The following is a 19311-nucleotide window of genomic DNA, read 5'->3' on the forward strand; positions in this document are numbered from 1 at the left end:
AAAATATAGCAGAGGGAGGACCACTCCCTAACTCCTTCTACGAGGCCACCATCACCTTGATACCAAAACCAGACAAGGATGTCACAAAGAAAGAAAACTACAGGCCAATATCACTGATGAACATAGATGCAAAAATCCTCAACAAAATACTAGCAAACAGAATCCAACAGCACATTAAAAGGATCATACACCATGATCAAGTGGGGTTTATTCCAGGAATGCAAGGATTCTTCAATATACGCAAATCTATCAATGTGATAAACCATATTAACAAATTGAAGGAGAAAAACCATATGATCATCTCAATAGATGCAGAGAAAGCTTTTGACAAAATTCAACACCCATTTATGATAAAATCCCTGCAGAAAGTAGGCATAGAGGGAACTTTCCTCAACATAATAAAGGCCATATATGACAAGCCCACAGCAAACATCATCCTCAATGGTGAAAAACTGAAAGCATTTCCACTAAGATCAGGAACAAGACAAGGTTGCCCACTCTCACCACTATTATTCAACATTGTTTTGGAAGTTTTAGCCACAGCAATCAGAGAAGAAAAGGAAATAAAAGGAATCCAAATTGGAAAAGAAGAAGTAAAGCTGTCACTGTTTGCAGATGACATGATCCTATACATAGAGAACCCTAAAGATGCTACCAGAAAACTACTAGAGCTAATCAATGAATTTGGTAAAGTGGCAGGATACAAAATTAATGCACAGAAATCTCTGGCATTCCTATATACTAATGATGAAAAATCTGAAAGTGAAATCAAGAAAACACTCCCATTTACCATTGCAACAAAAAGAATAAAATATCTAGGAATAAACCTACCTAAGGAGACAAAAGACCTGTATGCAGAAAATTATAAGACACTGATGAAAGAAATTAAAGATGATATAAATAGATGGAGAGATATACCATGTTCTTGGATTGGAAGAATCAACATTGTGAAAATGACTCTACTACCCAAAGCAATCTATAGATTCAATGCAATCCCTATCAAACTACCACTGGCATTTTTCACAGAACTAGAACAAAAAATTTCACAATTTGTATGGAAACACAAAAGACCCCGAATAGCCAAAGCAATCTTGAGAACGAAAGAAGGAACTGGAGGAATCAGGCTCCCTGACTTCAGACTATACTACAAAGCTACAGTCATCAAGACGGTATGGTACTGGCACAAAAACAGAAAGATAGATCAATGGAACAGGATAGAAAGCCCAGAGATAAACCCATGCACATATGGACACCTTATCTTTGATAAAGGTGGCAGTAATGTACAATGGAGAAAGGACAGCCTCTTCAATAAGTGGTGCTGGGAAAACTGGACAGGTACATGTAAAAGTATGAGATTAGATCACTCCCTAACACCATACACAAAAATAAGCTCAAAATGGATTAAAGACCTAAATGTAAGGCCAGAAACTATCAAACTCTTAGAGGAAAACATAGGCAGAACACTCTATGACATAAATCAAAGCAAGATCCTTTCTGACCCACCTCCTAGAGTAATGGAAATAAAAACAAAAATAAACAAATGGGACCTAATGAAACTTCAAAGCTTTTGCACAGCAAAGGAAACCATAAACAAGACCAAAAGACAACCCTCAGAATGGGAGAAAATATTTGCAAATGAAGCAACCGACAAAGGATTAATCTCCAAAATTTACAAGCAGCTCATGCAGCTCAATAACAAGAAAACAAACAACCCAATCCAAAAATGGGCAGAAGACCTAAATAGACATTTCTCCAAAGAAGATATACAGACTGCCAACAAACACATGAAAGAATGCTCAACATCATTAATCATTAGAGAAATGCAAATCAAAACTACAATGAGATATCATCTCACACCAGTCAGAATGGCCATCATCAAAAAATCTAGAAACAATAAATGCTGGAGAGGGTGTGGAGAAAAGGGAACACTCTTGCACTGCTGGTGGGAATGTGAATTGGTTCAGCCACTATGGAGAACAGTATGGAGGTTCCTTAAAAAACTACAAATAGAACTACCATATGACCCAGCAATCCCACTACTGGGCATATACCCTGAGAAAACCAAAATTCAAAAAGAGTCATGTACCAAAATGTTCATTGCAGCTCTATTTACAATAGCCCAGAGATGGAAACAACCTAAGTGCCCGTCATCGGATGAATGGATAAAGAAGATGTGGCACATATATACAATGGAATATTACTCAGCCATAAAAAGAAACGAAATTGAGCTATTTGTGATGAGGTGGATAGACCTAGAGTCTGTCATACAGAGTGAAGTAAGTCAGAAAGAAAAAAACAAATACCGTATGCTAACACATATATATGGAATTTAAGAAAAAAATGTCATGAAGAACCTAGGGGTAAAGCAGGAATAAAGACGCAGACCTCTTAGAGAACGGACTTGAGGTTATGGGGAGGGGGAAGGGTGAGCTGTGACAGGGCGAGAGAGAGTCATGGGCATATACACACTAACAAAGGCAGTAAGGTAGATAGCTAGTGGGAAGCAGCCGCATGGCACAGGGATATTGGCTCGGTGCTTTGTGACAGCCTGGAGGGGTGGGATAGGGAGGGTGGGAGGGAGGGAGACGCAACAGGGAAGACATATGGGAACATATGTTTATGTATGACTGATTCACTTTGTTATAAAGCAGAAACTAACACACCATTGTAAAGCAATTATACCCCAATAAAGATGTTAAAAAAAAAAAAATTAATTCAGATATTTTGGTGGCTATGTGCAAGGCAGGGTTCCAAATGATACACATGGCAGGACTTCCCTGGTGGCGCAGTAGATAGGACTCTGTGCTCCCAATACAGGGTGCCTGGGTTCTATCCCTGGTCGGGGAATTAGATTCCACATGCATGCCGCAACTAAGTAAGGGTTTGCATGCCACAACTAAGGAGCTCTGGAGCTGCAAGTAAGGAGTCCCTGTGCTGCAACCAAGACCTGGTGCAACCAAATAAAAAAAAAAAAATTTAAAAAACCCAAAAAACACATGGGTAGCTCTGAAAAGGAAGAAGCTTGGTTCCAGCCCCTAAAAAGTTCTCAGTCTGGTAAGGGAGGTGAGTCACATACACAGACAATTACAAAAAGGTAAAAAAATCACAACTACAAGCAAGGTGCGAAGAGCTATGAGAAAACTGAAGAAGAGGAGACCATTTCAACTTAAGGGGTAGAGAGAAGTGAATATGGGAATGTGGAGAGGAAAATCTTGGAAGAATTCATGAAAATGGTAGCATATGAGCTGGCCCTTGAAAGCTAGATAGACGAATCCAGAAACTAGTCTGAGAAAAGGGAACAGAGAAAAATAAAGCTAGAAAGACGAATTGAGGCAATTATGCTATTGTTTTTATACTTCATTCAGGGGCAACAGTGCCACTGACAGTTTTGGGGTTTTTTGGCTGCATTGGGTCTTTGTTGCTGCCGGCGGGCTTTTCTCTAGTTGCCGCTAGTGGGGGCTACTCTTTGTTGCAGTGCATGGGCTTCTCATTGCAGTGGCTTCTCTTGTTGCAGAGCACAGACTCCAGGCGCGTGGGCTTCAGTAGTTGTGGTACGCAGGGGCTACTCTTCATTGCAGTGCATGGGCTTCTCAATGTGGTGGCTTCTCTTGTTGCAGAGCACGGACTCCAGGCGTGCGGGCTTCAGTAGTTGTGGCACGCAGGCTCAGTAGTTGTGGCTCACGGGCTCTAGAGTGCAGGCTCAGTAGCTGTGGCACATGGCATAGCTGCTCCGCGGCATGTAGGATCTTCCTAGACCAGGGCTCAAACCAGTGTCCCCTGCATTGGCAGGCGATTCTTAACCACTGTGCCACCATGTAAGTCCCCACTGACAGCTTTTAAGCAGAAGGATAAAACCATCAGAGCTGAATTGTAAATATATTAAATTAGTAGGCGTTTTAGGATAAAACGGAGGAAGAAATGTGATGTGTTGCAAAAATGGCTACAAATTCTTCCTATCATTTTGTAATGTGACTTTGCAGTTTTTCTGATTAAGAGGCTCAGTCTATTTCTCCATCCTTGAATACAGGCTTGAATGGCAGCAAATGGGATCCAAGCAGAGACTTGGAAAACACATGTGTATTGGGGCTTGCCTACTCTTGCTGCACTTGGAACTCTGAGACTGCTATGTGAATGAGAGTGAGATAACCTGCTGGAGGATAAAAGGTTACATGCAGAAATGAGGTGCCCCAGCCAACAGGCTGCCAACTGCCAAACATGCGAGTGAGGCCATTCTAGATCAGCTGAGCAATCCCAGAATTGCCCAGCTGACTCAGAATTTTGAGCTAAATCAAATGGCCATTGTTTTAAGCCACTAAGTTTTGAAGTACTTTATTATGCAGCAAAAACTAACTGACACAGAGACAGAGGCCTGGGAAATCAGTTAGGGGATTACTGTAGTAGTCCAGTTGAGAGCAGGAGGGGCATGTCCTAGAGTGGGCGCAAAGGAAATTAAAGAGAAGAATTATTCAGGAGAGACTGCCAAGGTAAAATGAACAAGACGAGGCAACTTATCGGATGTAGTAGATGAGGAACATAAGAGCCAAAGATGATGATGCTCACACTAAGAGGGTGTCTCTGAGAGGGTGGTGGTACCATAAACAGAATCATGAAAACTAGATAAAAAGTAGATATAAGAGGAATTTTATTTTGGATATGTTAATCTAAAAGTAAACATTTTTACAGGCAATTAGAAACAAAGGTCAAGAACTTAAAATAGAGATTCAAACTTGAGAGATAGCTGGGATCATCTCTGCACAGGTAATAAATGAAGTCAGCAAGACTATTAGAGCAGAAGAGCCCACTTAAGAGTGCAGAGAAAGAAGAGCAGACTGAGACTAGATCCACAGAAGACATTCAGAGTTTAAAAGAAAAAGACAGTGAAAAAAAACCAGAAGTTAGAGATGCATGAGAACCTGAAAGAGTGAAATAAAACACTGCAAGAAGAGGAAGGGGATATATTATTAATAAAAATATTACAGAGAGTATATATAGGGGTGGGATAGGGAGGGTGGGAGGGGGACGCAAGAGGGAGGAGATATGGGGATATATGTATACCTGATTCACTTTGTTATAAAGCAGAAAGTAACACACCATTGTAAAGCAATTATACTCCAATAAAGATGTTTAAAATATATATATATATATTACAGAGAAACCAAAAGGGAGAAAAACTAAAATATAAAAATGCACAGTCCTCACAGTAAAATATGAAGATTAACTATTTTGAATAAAGGACACCAAATTTAAAGTTCATACTCAGAATAACTTGGGTAAATTCCTGCTTGTGTTTGTTAACTACAAATGGCATAAACTCTAGTTAGGGATATAAAATCACATTAGCTCCCTGTCTTAGTCACCCTTCTGAAATAAGTGTTCCCAATAAAGAATAACTTTATGGAATAGCATATCTTCTAGCCTTCCAAGATTTTCTGTAATGAAAATTAAGGCAGAAGGGAATAGTAATGATACGCTTTCCTCAGTCAGGTTTAGTAAGATGACCTTTTCATCATTAAAGAATAATTCCTTTACCTAAATATAGTTATTTATTAGGCAATTAGAACCCAAACAGACTTATAAATACAGTTAGTGATTACATTTTGTTTACTATATTTGTTTTTTTGGGTTGTTTATGTTCTTTTTTAAATTTTATTTTTGGCTGCGTTGGGTCTTCGTTGCTGCACATGGGCTTTCTCTAATTGCGGCGAGTGGGGGCTACTCTTCGTTGCGGTGCACGGGCTTCTCACTGCAGTGGCTCCTCTTGTTGCAGAGCACGGGTTCTAGGCACGCGGGCTTCAGTAGTTGTGGCACGTGGGCTCTAGAGCACAGGCTCAGTAGTTGTGGTGCATGGGCTTAGTTGCTCCGCAGCATGGACCAGGGCTTGAACCCATGTCCTGTGCATTGGCAGGCGGATTCTTAACCACTGCGCCACCGGGGAAGCCCCTACTATATTTGTTTTACTTTTTTTTTTTTTTTAAACGTTTGGCCGCGCCTCACAGCTTGCGGGACCTTAGTTCCCCGACCAGGGACCGAACCTGCACCCTTGGCAGTGAAAGTACGGAGTTCTAACCACTGGACCGCCAGGGAATTCCCTACATTTTGTTTAAATTAAGTGTCAAGTCATGCTAGTATACATTTAAAATAAAAATTAATTCATGGGGAGGTAATGTATCATAAAGGAAGGAATGCTAGACTTGGAGTTGGGAAGAAAACGCTTATAATACAGTACTGCTAACTATGTGTGACCCACAGAATAAAGGTTTGATCTCAATATTATCCTAGTCTAAAACTTTAAAAGCCTTTACCATAATCTGAAAAGAGGCTCCAACTCAATTGGCAAGGCATATAAGGTGATGCGTGCTGGAGCCCTAATTTTCCTTCCAACCTTGTCCACCACTATACTTCAATAATTATCTCCCTTTCCCTCCATCTTCATTCTGTCCTTCTCCATGGACTTTTTTTTTTTAAATTTAACTCTAAAGACTGTACAGTGCTAATAAGTACTGTTTGAATGATTCTGCATTTACTCATAAATGACTTATTTCTGAAACAATATTAAATGTATTTCCAAAGGAGCTATTTGGAAACTTTATTGGCTTATTTGGGGGGGAAGAAAGGAGGTCTATGGATCTTGAGTTAGTAAATCTAATTGTAGTACTAATATATAGAATTTCTTCTCTTCCTTTTCTTCTCTGACTACACCCCTACCCAGTAACACAAAAGTCCATTTCAGACGTTCATAAATAGAACCTTGGTTCATCATCATTGGGATTCTGAATTGTAGTGACAATATCTATACATAAAATAGCTTGGGTTTTTAGTTTTATTTGCAGTCACTTCACATTCTAAATCCTGCCTTTTGATATTCATGAACTTGAACAAACCCCTCACGAGCGGAACAGTGAAAGGAAGATAGATATAACCACTGGTCTAACCAGGTGTGTCAAGGTAGGGTGTTCACTTCATACTGTTCTATGTACACTTGGAAATTGTTTAGCCTGTGTAATGCCAGCTGAAGAGTCTTGTAACATATGATTCAATTCCAAATAGGGCATTGCTGTGACCTCAGATTTAAAGGAAACTCTGGTACAGTTTCTGTTAGTTTGTGTCTCTTATCCCAAAATGTATTTACCAAAAAGACACTGTCTCTTTAACAACTTCATTGTAGACTGTGGTTTTTACTACTTTGCTACTGAAAATAAATAACAGACTGACACTTAACCCATTTTGATTTTAAGAGTTGCCGTGATCCTAATACAGTGTCAGTAGTAAATTAGGTAATATAACAGTAGAGAAAATCATATACTGTAATTGTAAAGCCACAATTATAGAAACTGTCATGTTATGGCACTGTGATTTTTAAAGAAAAAATTGAGATGTTTCACAAAAAAACACTAGATACTAAATTTTATCTGCTGTTTATTACTGGGGTGAAAAGTCCAAATTAGTAAGAATAGTGGAAATATTCTAATTATGAAAATAAAACGTATCCTTATTTGTTTTAAATAGTGTCACTCTGTATTCATTTTTAACCCCATGTTTTTAAAAATTTTAACCACATGATCAAATACCTGAAGGTACTCATTGTAATATAAAAAATAATGTATTAGCTGTTAAAAATCTCATTTACATTGCTGTAGTTTTAAATTTTTCAAAGCACTTTTACATACATACCTCTTCTGAGCAGCTACCTGAGAACTGTATTACAAAGGAGAAAATAAAAATCTTAGAATTTCAAATAAGTCAAAGCCACTACAGTTCTTTTGGGGCAAGTTTCAAGATTAGCTTTGTTGTATGCTATATAAAATTAGAAGGCACTAATTTAAACAAAATGTAACTGCTAACTATATTTATAAGTCAGTTTGGGTCCTCACTGCCTAATAAATAATTTTTAAGTATCCTTATGTAAAGGAAATGATCTTTAATGATGAGGGAATAGGAAAGTATATTGTATTTGGGGAGACAATATCATCTTCATATTGTTTGACTATAAAAACACGAGAAAGAGGTTAAAGGTTCTTTGTACTCACCCCCTTATGAAGTTAAATCCATGTGCACAAACCAAGAGGTTTCCATAGGCATCAACTTTCAAAAGATTTCCGTAGAGTGTATCAAAGACAAGTCCCCTATGTAAAAATGAAGACATCACCAATCATGCAAAGTAATAAAGGCAATAATCTAATGGAGTATTTACTCCATCACCACAAACCAACCCTCACCTTATTCAGGTTTTATGGCAGCTCAAGTATGTCCCCAAACAATATAACTCTAGAGGCTAAAGTGAGTGAATAAAATCTTAAAAACGAATCTCAGAACAACTAACAAATATTTACTCTGTCCAGATAAATAATCACAACTGTTTTATGTGAGAAATAAGAGCTTAATCAAACAAGGTGTAAACAATAGTTCCTCTTAATACAGCTGGTTCTATCCTAAAACAGAGTCTCTCTTAATTTCCTTGGACAACTGAGCTGCCTTATATTTCCCTCTGTCACATGTTGTATATGGGACAGATATGATGGCATCTCAAAATAAGCATCATCTTTCTCTTTTTTTAAAAGAGTTTTTTGGTGTGGACCAATTTTAAAGTCTTCTATTGAATTTGTGACATATTGCTTCTGTTTTATGTTTTGTTTTTTTGGCCACGAGGCATGTGGTATCTTAGCTCCCCGACCAGGGATCGAACCCACACCCCCTGCATTGGAAGGCGAAGTCCCAACCACTGGACCGCCAGGGAAGTCCTAGCATCATCTTTCTTAGTGTCAAATCTTTCTTATCAAATCCAGGAATGCAAACTGCCAAGAAGCCTCCTGATTACCAAGTTAAATATATTAGCAAAACATGTAACCGCTCTCCAATAGCATAAGAGAAGAGCATCTGCGATTACTTTTAATAATCCCTCTTCTTTCTCATAAATGGATCTTCTTTAATAACAATAAACTAAGTTCAAAGTTCAAGTCAGGAACACAAAATATATGGTGTACATGAAAGGTTTCATGGTCATTTCAGAATCAACACTAACCAAAAACAAACAAAAAACCCCCAAAGAATCTTTTGATGCTTTGTTGGTTTTTTGTTTGTTTGGGGGAAGTTTTTTGGTTGAGGATGCTTTTGGAATTATTAATTTTGGGGACAGAAGGAGGAGTCTTAATCCAAAAATAATCTTGAAATATTACCTGGTAGGGAATGTAGAATCATATGCAAAGCTGAGCAGCTCCTGAGGATAGCCAATAGAAACTAATCTCTCCACAGTAAGCTCAAAGCCAAGGGACTCATACTCCGGGGACTTGTACACTGCACAAAGAGGAGGTTCTCATTAAAAGAATAGCCACTTAAAATAGAAGGCAAATGAGCGAATTTCTACTTTCCCAATTCCTCTCTCCTCCTAAATCTGCCATTTTTCTTCGTTTCCTTCAAACTCCATGTTTTGTACCGCCCTGAGTAATCACAGAACTCAACTGTCAGTCTGTGGAAATAGGTCATATTATAGTAGGAGGAGCAGCAACAAAATGAATTATCAGGCATTTCAGAAGAGTTCCTTCATTCTTAGGAAACCTAATCCCCAAATTTTTTCCTCTTTATTCTTTCATGCCCACAATCTAAAGGCAGGTGGGATAATGTAATATGCACAGCTGTGATATTAACCATGAGAATATAATTAATATAAAACTAGATAGATCTATGTATGTTGAAGTCCTCACTGTTGTGCATGATTGGTGTAGGAATCCTTCAAAATTAGTTGTTTTTTCTTTTTTTAAAGACCAGTCTATTTTTAGAATTCCTATCTGGCTTAGTAGTTACTTTAAATTCCTTCTCCAATCAGCATGATTCCATTTGTTAGGATTTACTTGTTTTCTTTATCAGCCCTGACAATGTCATAGCCATCAAAATTGCATTTTGCAAATTATTAGTGCTAAAACAACCATAAGAAGACATGTCTGAGATAGGAAAATCTGGATATGAATTGGGAATTAGACATTGAAGAATTATAACTCATTTTATTAGACCTGATTATGGAAGAATGAGTACGAGCAAGTATAATATATATAAAATATATATACCTCCTATCTGCCAAAGAAGAAAAATGAGTTTTTTACAGGTGAAATAAAATGGATTTTGGAATATAGGGGTTTCTCTCTAATATTATATGTCTGAAGTTTTCTACAATGAAAAATCTTTTCAGAATCATCATTGCAGTTTAGTATAAAGAAAATGCTCCTTTAAACACATTTCTTCCAAATGAAAGATGTAGGTAGGCAACCATCCATCAGTCTCTAGGGTGGGTAAGCCATATTAAAAATAAAAATACCTGCAATCTTGCTAAATGCCAAATGAGGATTAAAAAACACCCCCAAACATCCTATTCTTTTGTCTCATAATAATTAAACTATTATTATTATTATAGTTCTACCTATAATTAACATATATAGCCTATGGCTCAAACTGATTCTTCATTGCAATTAGTCTGCCTATCCAAGTTAGTGCTAATGTTTTAATGAGTATGATTCAACTTTCCCTTTCCAAAAACAATCCTTTAGAATATTTCTGGAAATACATAAAAGAAAACAGCAATAGTGGTTTCCTCCACAGACGGGAACTGAGTGACTAAGAGATAGGGGAAGGAAGAAGACTTTCAGGTACCTTCTTCTGTACCTTTAAAACTTGTGACATATTAATGTATTATCTATTCTTTTTAATTGAAATTAAAAAAAAAACAAGGTGAGATTTTAAAATCCTTTAATAAACATTTGTCATATTTATAAGCCTCAAAATTTTAAGGTCCTTTAGGAGATGCTTAAGTCTCATCTCACCAGAACAATGCCAAAAGAAGCTGTCATTTCGTCTGTGGTCTCAGGGGTAATAATAATTTAAGGCTAATGCTAACCCCGGCTAACATTTTCAAAACTGGCTATATTTTTCCCCTCCCATCAATTCCAACCCCATCCTCACCCATCCCTGCCCACAAAATTTTTTGAATCCTCAAGTGTGGAATTCTTAAATTTGAATGATGTACACTGTGGTAAAGCAAGTGCTATATATTCATACATGCTAACAGAATAAGAGCTGGTGTATTATCATAAAACCAGGAAAGCATGGTATCCACTGATGTCAATTTGAATTATTTTGAGAGTATAAAAGAATATCTCACCCCACCCCGTGCTTCCACCTCAATTGAAAGTGAATTTCATTTTAACAAAATTTTCATAAAACAAAAATTACTTCTCAGTTCTAACAAAGCCCCACTTATGTCAAACAATATTTAATGGAACAAAATTCCAGTATAGCTCAGTAATTTGGATAATCCATTGACATTCATTCTCATAGGATTTGGCCCATATAAAATGTTTTCAATTATTAATTTTTCAGAAAGATAATTTGCTGGATATGCCTTAAGAATGGGAGACAGAAACAAAACTTAAACACCCTCCACCCAGGCTCGCCCCTAAATGAATAATTTTCCCTAGTTAGGGAAGTGATGGAGTAATAGTGATTAAAATCTATTTCTATGAGACAATTCAGATTGAAACCCAAATCAATTTACTCAGAATTTTGGGTGAAAAAAAATGTGTGAGGGCAGAGATCTCAATTCCCCATTTTGCCACCATAAAGAATAGAATAACAGAAAATAAAACACTATACTCTTGTCACATTGTGTTTATTCCAAGGCAGAACTTCCAAGTGTTCAACTGAGATGGCTTTCTAGAAATTCCACCTACAGAAATAAATACTTTAAATTTCCTTTTTCTCAATGAGTTTAGGGTGCTTCCAAAAAATACAGTGTTATTTTCCGCATTTGCTAACTTGAAGTTACACAGCATGTAGAAACATCAGCTGAAGCCAGAATTTCGGTCTCCCTGAGTCTCATCCAAAGCTTTCTGTGGTGGCATATAGTGCCACTGTTAAAAATGAATTTCTAGATTAAGTAGGCTATCAACATTTAAGCTTGGGTGTTGAAACACACTACTCTCCCTCCAATTTTTTCAACTAGTCCAAAAGAAACTGCTCTAATCACAGGTGGGAATGGATTTAGCAAAGAGAGTCCAAGTTCCACTCTGACAACACTATCTATTTCACTAAGCTCTATATTAATCAGTAAGACCTACAAGGTATTGACATTTTCTCATAAGGTTCCTGGATAATCATTTCAGTAACACGAACTCCCAGGTCATTAAATCAGCTGCTAGAGAACTGTACAGTACAACCAGGGCTGGAGAAGCAGAATTGCAGCTGCACAGAGCATGAATCTAGATGTTTTGTTCTAAATGTCCCTTGGGAAAAATCACAATTTGTTCTGACCTGGTGGTAAAAATGACAATTCCTGAACCCTACAAAGTACCATCATGTCTTAAATAAATAAACAGATAGATAGCAAAATTTCTTTTTTAATCAACCAGGCCCTTCAAAGCCGGCCTGGACATCTGTGGGGAATCATATATATCACCTCAGACTAGAGCTCTATATGCCCTCCACAGCTGCAAAGGCTCTAATTTCAGTTTGTCTGGCAAAACTGGCAAGTAAATGATGCATAGCTTCAAACTCAGTTCTCACAACTGACCCAAAACACTGCCAATAGCTTCAAGAGTAAACACAGCCTCACACATTCACTGCTTATTTCTCTTTCAAGAAGGTCCTCAGGCCTATTCTAATTTACCCAATATCCAAAGACAAAGGAAGAGGTTATTTTAAGGGCCAGAGTCCAAAAAAGAGGACTGCTTCAGGCACCAGGGCAGCACACAGTGTTCTCAGGTTACGTAACCAGACTATAAAGAGAACAACCAAAGCTTTGAAAGCTGAAGCTACTGAGAGCATTTAAAGATATTCTTTACTCCATAATCTGCGAGGGAAAAACAGTTCTTCAAAAAATATCAGCTGCATGTTGTGGGGGTGAAAGTTGTGGGCTGTTTTGAGTAGAATTTGTTCATACAAGATAGAATCTGGATTAGAGGAGACAGTCCCTTTAGGTGAGCTGAAAACTTTCTGCAGGGAAGTCTGGAATTCTCATGCACTTTTTACCTTTGCCACCAAGACACACTGTGTAGTAGTTTATAGATTTTAGACAAAGGAAGGGCAAACCTCTACAGAGGTTCCAGCCTAGCAGAATGCTGCTGCCAAAATGAGAACTCACATGAGGCAGATGCAGATGCAGAGTGTGTCACTCCAGTCTTGAAGGAGTTACACTGGCACTCCTGTTAAAAAACAAAACAAAGCAACAAAACAAAACAAAAACAAAAACTGGTTTTAAAACTGTTGTGATGGGCTGGAACAGAGAGATACCATTTGGAAATTGGTATTAATAGGAGTTACTGCCTCCTATTTAGAAGCCTCTGACCATCACTTAAATTCATCTAATTAGCCACAACAAAACAAGGGTATTGAAGATAAGCTTAAGTATTATACATTATTTAACTTTTCCAGTACCCTGAGCCTGGATTACAAGCCAAGTCTGATCCTGAATGTTAAGTCAAAAGACAAACAGAAAAATAAATTTCTTTTGTCTTAGTTTATTTTTTCTAGCACATTTCAGGTTTATATGATAGAAACTGAATGCAACTGGTAAACAGCGTTTAGAATTGAACTATAGTAAGTGAAACAGACTAATAAAGGATACAAGAATATACCAGAGCAGTCTCATCTTAAACTAAGTCTACCTGTACCTATCTACCTACTTTTCTACCCTTCTAACACCTAATTTTGTAATCTTGATAAAAATAAAAACCAACATCACCCTACTAAAAATCTAACCAGATGTCTAAATATGAAATAGAGGGTAAAAATTTATTTTGATTCTGTGAGTGTATATTTGCCCTCAGTAAATGGAGTCATACTACTCTACTTTCATAAAGTTAAAGAAACTACCTAGTCTAGTAAGATAACTGACTTGAAGATACATAAATCCTTTCAAGATACTGATACATTTTTTTTTTTTTTTTGCAGTGCCTGGGCCTCTCACTGTGTGGCCTCTCCCGTTGCGGAGCACAGGCTCCGGACGCGCAGGCTCAGTGGCCATGGCTCACAGGCCCAGCCGCTCCACGGCATGTGGGATCCTCCTGGACCGGGGCCCGAACCCGTGTCCCCTGCATTGGCAGGCGGACTCTCAACCACTGCACCACCAGGGAAGCCCAAGATATTGATACTTTTAAGATATGAATTGTGTTTAACTTTATAGGGAGTCATTTTTCCTCGAGACATTTAGGTTTTTGAAAACATATGGTTGGATTTCACCAACTTCTGGATTTTTTGTGAAAGGGAGATGGTACTAAATGGAAGAGCAAAAATGACTAAATACAATGTTGAAAATTTCTAAAAACATTACAACTAGGAGAAACCAGCACTACCAATCACACTTTGAAAAGCAAAAATCCAACCCAACCACTCAAGAATAGTTATTTGCTTTTATGCTATGAATGTGATCAACATCAGTGTTCTCTATTTATTTAGGCTAAGTGATCTTAGCTCTCTGAGACTGTAACTAGCAAAGATAATAATTCACATTTTCATTAAGGAAACTTTAAATTAAATCTTTCCATTCCCATATAAACAGACACCAGAGGACTTTTTCTACTTTTCACAACTATTTGAAAACCCCAATGCAATATCACAGACATAGTCAAAAATTTCCTCTCTAACATAAGAGATCATAAATGATCTAAAAAGAGATATTGAAAAATTCTAAAAACTACCTCAATTTTAATTTACCTAAAATACAAAAGCTAGATACCATTCAACACTTTCAGTAATATAAAATAAAACCAACTCCCACATGGCTAGACATGTAAGTAAGTAAACAAGTAGAGTCTGAAAGACTGCCAGTCTCAATTTATTGCAAAAGTAAAATTAAATGGTAATTAAAAGATTTGTTTTAAAAATTACCAACAGTATTAAAAGAATGTTTATTTTAAAATAAAATGAAAAAAATTACCTAACTCAAAATTTTCCCTCTGAGAACCTGTATGCTTACTAGGAATGTGTATTTCGGCTATTGTTTTCAACTTAAAATGCGGAAAACTGAAAATTATTGAAATAACTTTAAAAATCCTCTTTAAACAAAGAAGCTGCTTGTAATTAAAAAAAAAAGAAATAGCTAGTATATAATTTTTCCACCAAATAAGAACAGATCATCACACTCAAATGCCTGTACTAAAGTTAGAATAATATAACAGACATTTGGATGCCTACTGTGTACAGGTACTAGATGCTAAGAACAGAAAACAAAATAACTCATGGTCTTTGGCCTGAAGGAGCTCGTAGTGCGCTACAGGGATATACAATTAGATATTTATAATAAATTTTAGAATATCCACAATACAATGTGACTAAGGAGGTACAGAGGGACAGAAACGGGGCCAATTAACCCAGCCCAGGAAGTCTTCTTAAAAAATATGCATGGGACTTACCTGGTGGCGCAGTGGCTAAGAATCTGCCTGCCAATGGAGGGGACATGGGTCCAAGCCCCGTTCCGAGAAGATCCCACATGCTGTGGAACAACTGAGCCCATGTGCCACAACTACTGAGCCTGCGCTCTAGAGCCCGCGAGCCACAACTACTGAGCCTGAGTGCCACAGCTACTGAAGCCTGCACACCTAGAGCCCGTGCTCTGCAACAAGAAGCCATGCAATGAGAAGCCCGCGCACTGCAATGAAGAGTAGCCCCTGCTCGCTGCAACTAGAGAAAGCCCTTGTGCAGCAACAAAGACCCAACATAGCCAAAAACAAAATTAATAATAAATCTATTAAAAATATATATATATATGTATCATTTACTCAGGATTATATGGATAATTCATTTTTATAACCAGCATCTCAAGGTACTATAACGTTTACCAAACTTTCTGAAACTCAGATTCAGGTAATATGTTCCAAACACCTCTATCAGGGTCAGGCAAGTTAATTAATGTGAGAAATGGTCTAAGTGTTGGTACATGTCTTGGCCTAAAGGGGGAAGTAGCTGTCAGATGTAGCTGACTCCCCGGTGGGAATGAGAGCCGATTGTTGCCATTTATGTGATAACAACCAGCCCAGATTTTTATACTTGGAATCCCCCAATTTTTAACTACTGACTCAATTAAAAAAACCAACAAACTCTATTTGAGCCAAACTATGGGTCTGTGGTCTGAGGTGTGCCCATGGGCCACTGGTGTGCAACCTCTAGTGTATACTTGAGATTAGATACTTCCACATAAGTTCTCCATCTAACTGAAATGGTTTGACTGTCCTCTTCAAAGAGCCTTTTTTTTTTTTTTTGCTGTGCCGCACAGCTTGTGGGAACTTACTGATACTTCCCTGACCAAGGATTGAACCCAAGCCCTCAGCAGTAAGAGCACGGAGTCCTAACCACTGGACTGCCAGGGAATTCCCCTCCTCAAAAAGTCTTAAAGAAATAGAATTTAAGTACTTAATGAATTGGAAATCCAGGTGGAAAAATCCATTCTTCAACAACCACGGTGTATCCTAGATAATGTTGTTCTATTCATCTCAAGGAAAAACTGAGGGGGTGGATAAAAAACATTTAGGAAATAAAGGAACCATTACGTAGTCACTTAATTTGGTCCCCTACCATAATGCTGTAACAATTATGCCATAACAATTATAATTATCTGAATCTGATTCTTTCATATGACTGTGAAAGCAAACAAATGTTCCCAGTGATTTAAAGAATCACAATCACCTCATGATCTGCCTAGGTAACCAACTATTAGAGTTCCCTGACCCAGCAGGTTTTATCCATTACGTTTAACCTAAATCTTCCCTACACAGCTTAACTCTATTATCATTTGTCTTGTTCTCAGTGGCCATTATCCCCATGGTAAAGCGAACATTCAGAGAATGTGTAAGTAGAAAAGAAATAATGAATCAAAGATAGCTCTTATGTTAGGACTATTTTGAAAACAAGTTTATCCATGTTGAAAATGGCATGGGATATTAAAACAAAAAAGATTCATTTTAGTAATTTTACTGATGCAACTAATATTACATGATATTTAATCACACAAAAAATCTGGCTTACATTTGAATGCTTTTATGCCTGGCAATGGAAAACAAAGACCATAAACACTGGTGATGAATTATTTCTATCACTCACTGTGTAATATGGAGGACATGGAATTGGGTTTTATTAAGAAATCATTTAAATTTCCTAGTGATCTAGGAACAAACCATATATTACTGCAATTCAGAGGATGAATCTAAAATCAGTGAAAACTCTACTGGGATACAGAAATGACATAAAAGAAATCAAAGCTTAGAAACTAAGTGTAGATAAATAAATAGGCTGCCTAAAAGTAATGTATAAACCTAACACAGGTAATATATAATACAAATATATATCTAAAAATAACAGCCTTGAGAGTATTTATCTCAACTAATACAAAGAACTTTAATCCACAAGAAGATAATACACTGGAGTATTATTTCTTTTTTAATTCTTCCCTAACATACAGAGACCACTTCAAAAGTATGCTCGGCTGGGGAAATTGTATTTCATTTCTTGAGGGAGGTAGTGTAAGAAATTCTTAAGTTTAAGGAAAAGCAGTAAGAGGAGCTAAAATAAAGATTATATTCTCAAATGGAAATGAAAAGACTAAAAAAAGAACTTTAAATTTAAGCGCCCTTTTAAAAATAAAATAACTTTGTTGGTATTTGGTCAGTTTTCCCCATCTGATTTTTAAATTTAACTTTATTAAGGATTTTTTTAATCATACACAAAAGTAGATAGAATATTAAATGAGCTACTTTAAACCCATTAACAATTACCACTATTTTGGATTCTTGTTTCCTCTATCATCGCTAATTTATTCTTTTCCAATTGAGTAATTTTATCAGATGAAAAAGTTTTTAAACTGATCTATAACAGAATATTTAAATAGCACGCAAGTATCATACATATGCACCTACAGAATTATTTCATTACCTAGATCAGGTGATCCTTTAATTAAACTGCTTAAAAATCCTTCCCATTTAGAGGCCAATGTAATGCCAGAACAGTCTTTTTATCAGCAATAAGTTATAATAAAAGCCTTCCAAATTAAGGATTGCTCAGAAATATTTTAACTATACTATGGCTATCAATTTTATAGTCTTGATGAGAAAACCAGTTCTACCAAAAGCACTGATCTTTTGGTATTATAGTACTGGCTTAGTACTACCATGCATTAAAACTCTTAGGAGGGACTTCCCTGGTGGTCCAGTGGTTAAGAATCTGCCTGCCAGTGGAGGGGACATGGGTTTGATCCCTGATCTGGGAAGATCCCACATGCAGCAGAGCAACTAAGCCTGTGCGCCACAACTACTGAGCCTGCGCTCTAGAGCCCATGAGCCAAGACTACTGAGCCCGCTGCCACAAATACTGAAGCCCGCGCTCCTAGAGCCCGTGCTCCGCAACAAGAGAAGCCCGTGCACCAAAACAAAGAGAAGCCTGGCTCGCCGCAATTAGAGAAAGCCTGCGGCCCTCCCTGCAACCAAAAAAAAAAAAAAAAAAAAAAACTCTTAGGAAATCAGAGTTAACACATAGGCTGATATGTTGGGCTAAAGAAAATAGAAGTGTAAACATGTGAGAAAATTTTTATATTAGGGATGCCATCAAAAATAGCTCAGTTAAAAAAAGGATAGCTTTGTTCAGTTAAAGAAACAAACTAATAAAGAAGTATTTCTACCTAAGGATCAATGAATCTATTCCTAAGTAAGTTCTCTCTAAAAGACAACTACCCCAAAACAACAGAAAAATAAACCAAAAACCTCCAAAACAAAACAAAACAATCTTGAAGTTAAAACAATCAAATTGTATTATGCCTTTTATTTTTTCCCCACCCTCTCCCCAAATAACACCTTTTAAAAGCAAATGTAATAAAATTTACCATCCAAGTGAGCCTTCTCCCATTCAAAACAATCACTCCCGAGGTAATATATATTGATACTTATTCCAGTAATGCAATCATTACTCAAAACATATCTGAAATTCTTCTTTCAAAATTACTTTCAGAGTCAAGAGCACATTGTTCTAGATATATATCCTCCCTGGTGGCACATTTTCATCAACAGATGATGAATTTAATGTAAGGTGTAGGGGGCAGTTATTGAGAGCAACCAGCAACTAAGAGGGGAATTTGAGACGGGTTAAAAAACAGGTGTGACTACTAGAAGTAATGAAGCAGGTTTTCTTGTGGGTATATAAACTGGCTGTGGAAACAGTTCCAAAGGAATTCCTAAAATTCTAAGAAATGACAGAGGTATTGCAGTAAGTTTTCCCTAATAAGGTGACTTTATGAAGGATAATATCTATTTAGCAGCGTATTTTCTTATAGGCTTTCTTTTATAAAAT

The 19311-nt window shown here is 37.1% G+C and overlaps 1 protein-coding gene across 7 annotated transcripts in view; it reads right to left on the reverse strand.

Annotated features, from left to right (window-relative positions):
- The window catches only part of NT5C2 (5'-nucleotidase, cytosolic II), a 307851-nt gene that overhangs the window by 17986 nt on the left and 270554 nt on the right, over positions 1 to 19311 (reverse strand). For 4 of the 7 annotated variants that reach the window (XM_049696827.1, XM_049696826.1, XM_033421111.2 and 1 more), the window contains 3 exons: positions 9174 to 9291; positions 8028 to 8123; positions 7672 to 7695 (listed from right to left, as the gene is read on the reverse strand). In XM_049696827.1, the coding sequence (XP_049552784.1) occupies positions 7672 to 7695; positions 8028 to 8123; positions 9174 to 9291 (238 nt within the window). Of the gene's footprint in view, positions 1 to 7671; positions 7696 to 8027; positions 8124 to 9173; positions 9292 to 13123; positions 13184 to 19311 lie in introns of those variants that run through there. The other 3 variants (XM_004265898.2, XM_049696830.1, XM_049696832.1) reach the window with 2 other exon arrangements.

This window comes from Orcinus orca, chromosome 14, assembly GCF_937001465.1.
Source record: "Orcinus orca chromosome 14, mOrcOrc1.1, whole genome shotgun sequence".
NCBI classification, from domain to species: domain Eukaryota; kingdom Metazoa; phylum Chordata; class Mammalia; order Artiodactyla; family Delphinidae; genus Orcinus; species Orcinus orca.